We start from the raw sequence: 1,917 nt of genomic DNA on the forward strand, positions 1-1,917 counted from the left end.
GCGGGCGGCTGCCCTCGGCAGGCAGCTCGGCCAGCACCGTGGCGGAAACCGTGGTGTCCGGTTGCAGCGACGGCGCCGGTAGGGTCACCGCGCTGATCGCGGCCAGGGCTTCGATGCTGCCCAGTTGCGCCTGCTCCAGGCTCTGCGCCTGCTGGAAACCGATGGGGTGAAAGCGCAGCTTGTCGCCGGGCTTGACCTGGCCGACCTTCCACAGCTCGGCCTTGGCGATGGTCACCGGGCAGACGAAACCGCCGAGGCTGGGGCCGTCCTTGGTCAGGATCACCGGGAAGTCGCCGGTGAAGTTGATCGAGCCGATGGCGTATTCGCAGTCGTGCACATTGGACGGGTGCAGGCCGGCCTCGCCGCCGTCGGCCCGCGCCCAGCTCGGTTTCGGGCCGCTCAGGCGCACGCCGAGGCGGTTGGAGTTGTAGTGCACCTCCCACTCGGCGGCGAAGAATTCCTCGATGGCTTCTGCGGTGAAGAAGTCCGGCGCGCCGTGTGGGCCATAGAGCACGCCGATGTTCCAGGTGCTGCCGTAGCTGGGGATCAGGCTCGGGTGCGCCGCCTGTGGCGGGGCGATTGGCGCCGGGGTGGTGCAGGCCGCCAGCTCGGGCTGGGAGATGGCCAGCATGTCGGCGGTGCGCAGGGTGCGCCCGGCATGGCCGCCGAACTGGCCGAGGGCGAAGGTGGAGCGGCTGCCCAGGTACAGCGGCACGTCCAGGCCATTGCGCACGGCCAGATAGGTGCGGCAGCCGCTGACCGCGCGGCCCAGCTTGAGCAGCTGACCGGCCTTGACCGCCACCGGCTGCCAGTAGGCCACCGGCGCATCGTCCAGGGTGGCCGGGCAGTCGGCGCCGGTCAGGGCGATCAGCGCATCGCTGTGAAAACGCAGGGTCGGGCCTTGCAGGGTGAATTCCAGGCCCGCGGCCTCGGCATGGTTGCCGACGATGCGGTTGGCCAGGCGGAAGGCGAAATCGTCCATCGGTCCGGACGGCGGCACGCCGATATCCCAGTAGCCGAGACGGCCCGGATAGTCCTGCACGCTGGAGTAGGTGCCCGGCTCCACTACTTCGATGACGCTGGCCTTGAAGGTGAAGCTGTCGAGCAGACGCGTCCACACTTCGCCTTCGGCGAAGCGCTCGTCGGCCACCACCTGGCGCAGGTAGTCGAGGTTGCTGGCGATGCCGTGCAGGCGGGTTTCGCCCAGGGCCTTCTGCAGCTTGGCGATGGCCTCAGCGCGAGTGCCCGCATGCACGATCAGCTTGGCGATCATCGGGTCATAGAAGGCCGAGACCTCGCTGCCGGTGCTGACCCAGCCGTCGACGCGCACGTCGTCCGGGAAGTGCACGTCGGTGAGCACGCCCGGGCTGGGCTGGAAGTTCTTCAGCGGGTCTTCGGCGTAGATCCGCACTTCGATGGCGGCGCCCTGCGGGGCGCGGTTCAGCGCGGCCCAGTCCAGCGCATCGCATGCGGCCACGCGCAGCATGCACTCGATCAGATCCAGGCCGGTGACCATCTCGGTGACCGGGTGCTCGACCTGCAGGCGGGTGTTCACTTCGAGGAAGTAGAAGTCGTCACGGGCGGCGTCATAGATGAACTCCACGGTGCCGGCGCTGCGATACTTCACCGATTCGCCCAGCTGCACGGCGGCGGCGTGCAGGCGCTCGCGGGTGGCCTGCGGCAGGTTCGGCGCCGGGGTTTCCTCGACCACTTTCTGGTTGCGCCGCTGCAGCGAGCAGTCGCGTTCGCCGAGGGCGGCGACGCGGCCGGTACCGTCGCCGAAAATCTGTACTTCGACGTGGCGCGCCTGATCGACGAAGCGCTCCAGGAACACCCCGGCATCGCTGAAGAACTGCTCGCCCATGCGCTTGACGCTGTCGTAGGCGCTGGCCAGCGCCACGGCGTCGCTGCAGCGGG

General features: G+C 69.0%; 1 protein-coding gene across 1 annotated transcript; it reads right to left on the bottom strand.

The window, feature by feature from the left end:
• Positions 1 to 6: 6 nt before the first annotated feature.
• LOC120860035 (urea amidolyase-like) lies at positions 7 to 1,912 on the bottom strand (the record flags this gene model as incomplete). The annotated part of the gene is made up of 1 exon (XM_040235889.1): positions 7 to 1,912. A coding segment is annotated over one exon (1,906 nt), but the record flags the coding sequence as incomplete, so codon positions are not given.
• Positions 1,913 to 1,917: the final 5 nt, after the last annotated feature.

This window comes from Oryx dammah, unplaced genomic scaffold (genome assembly GCF_014754425.2).
Source record: "Oryx dammah isolate SB20612 unplaced genomic scaffold, SCBI_Odam_1.1 HiC_scaffold_6589, whole genome shotgun sequence".
In the NCBI taxonomy this organism is placed as follows: Eukaryota; Metazoa; Chordata; class Mammalia; order Artiodactyla; family Bovidae; genus Oryx; species Oryx dammah.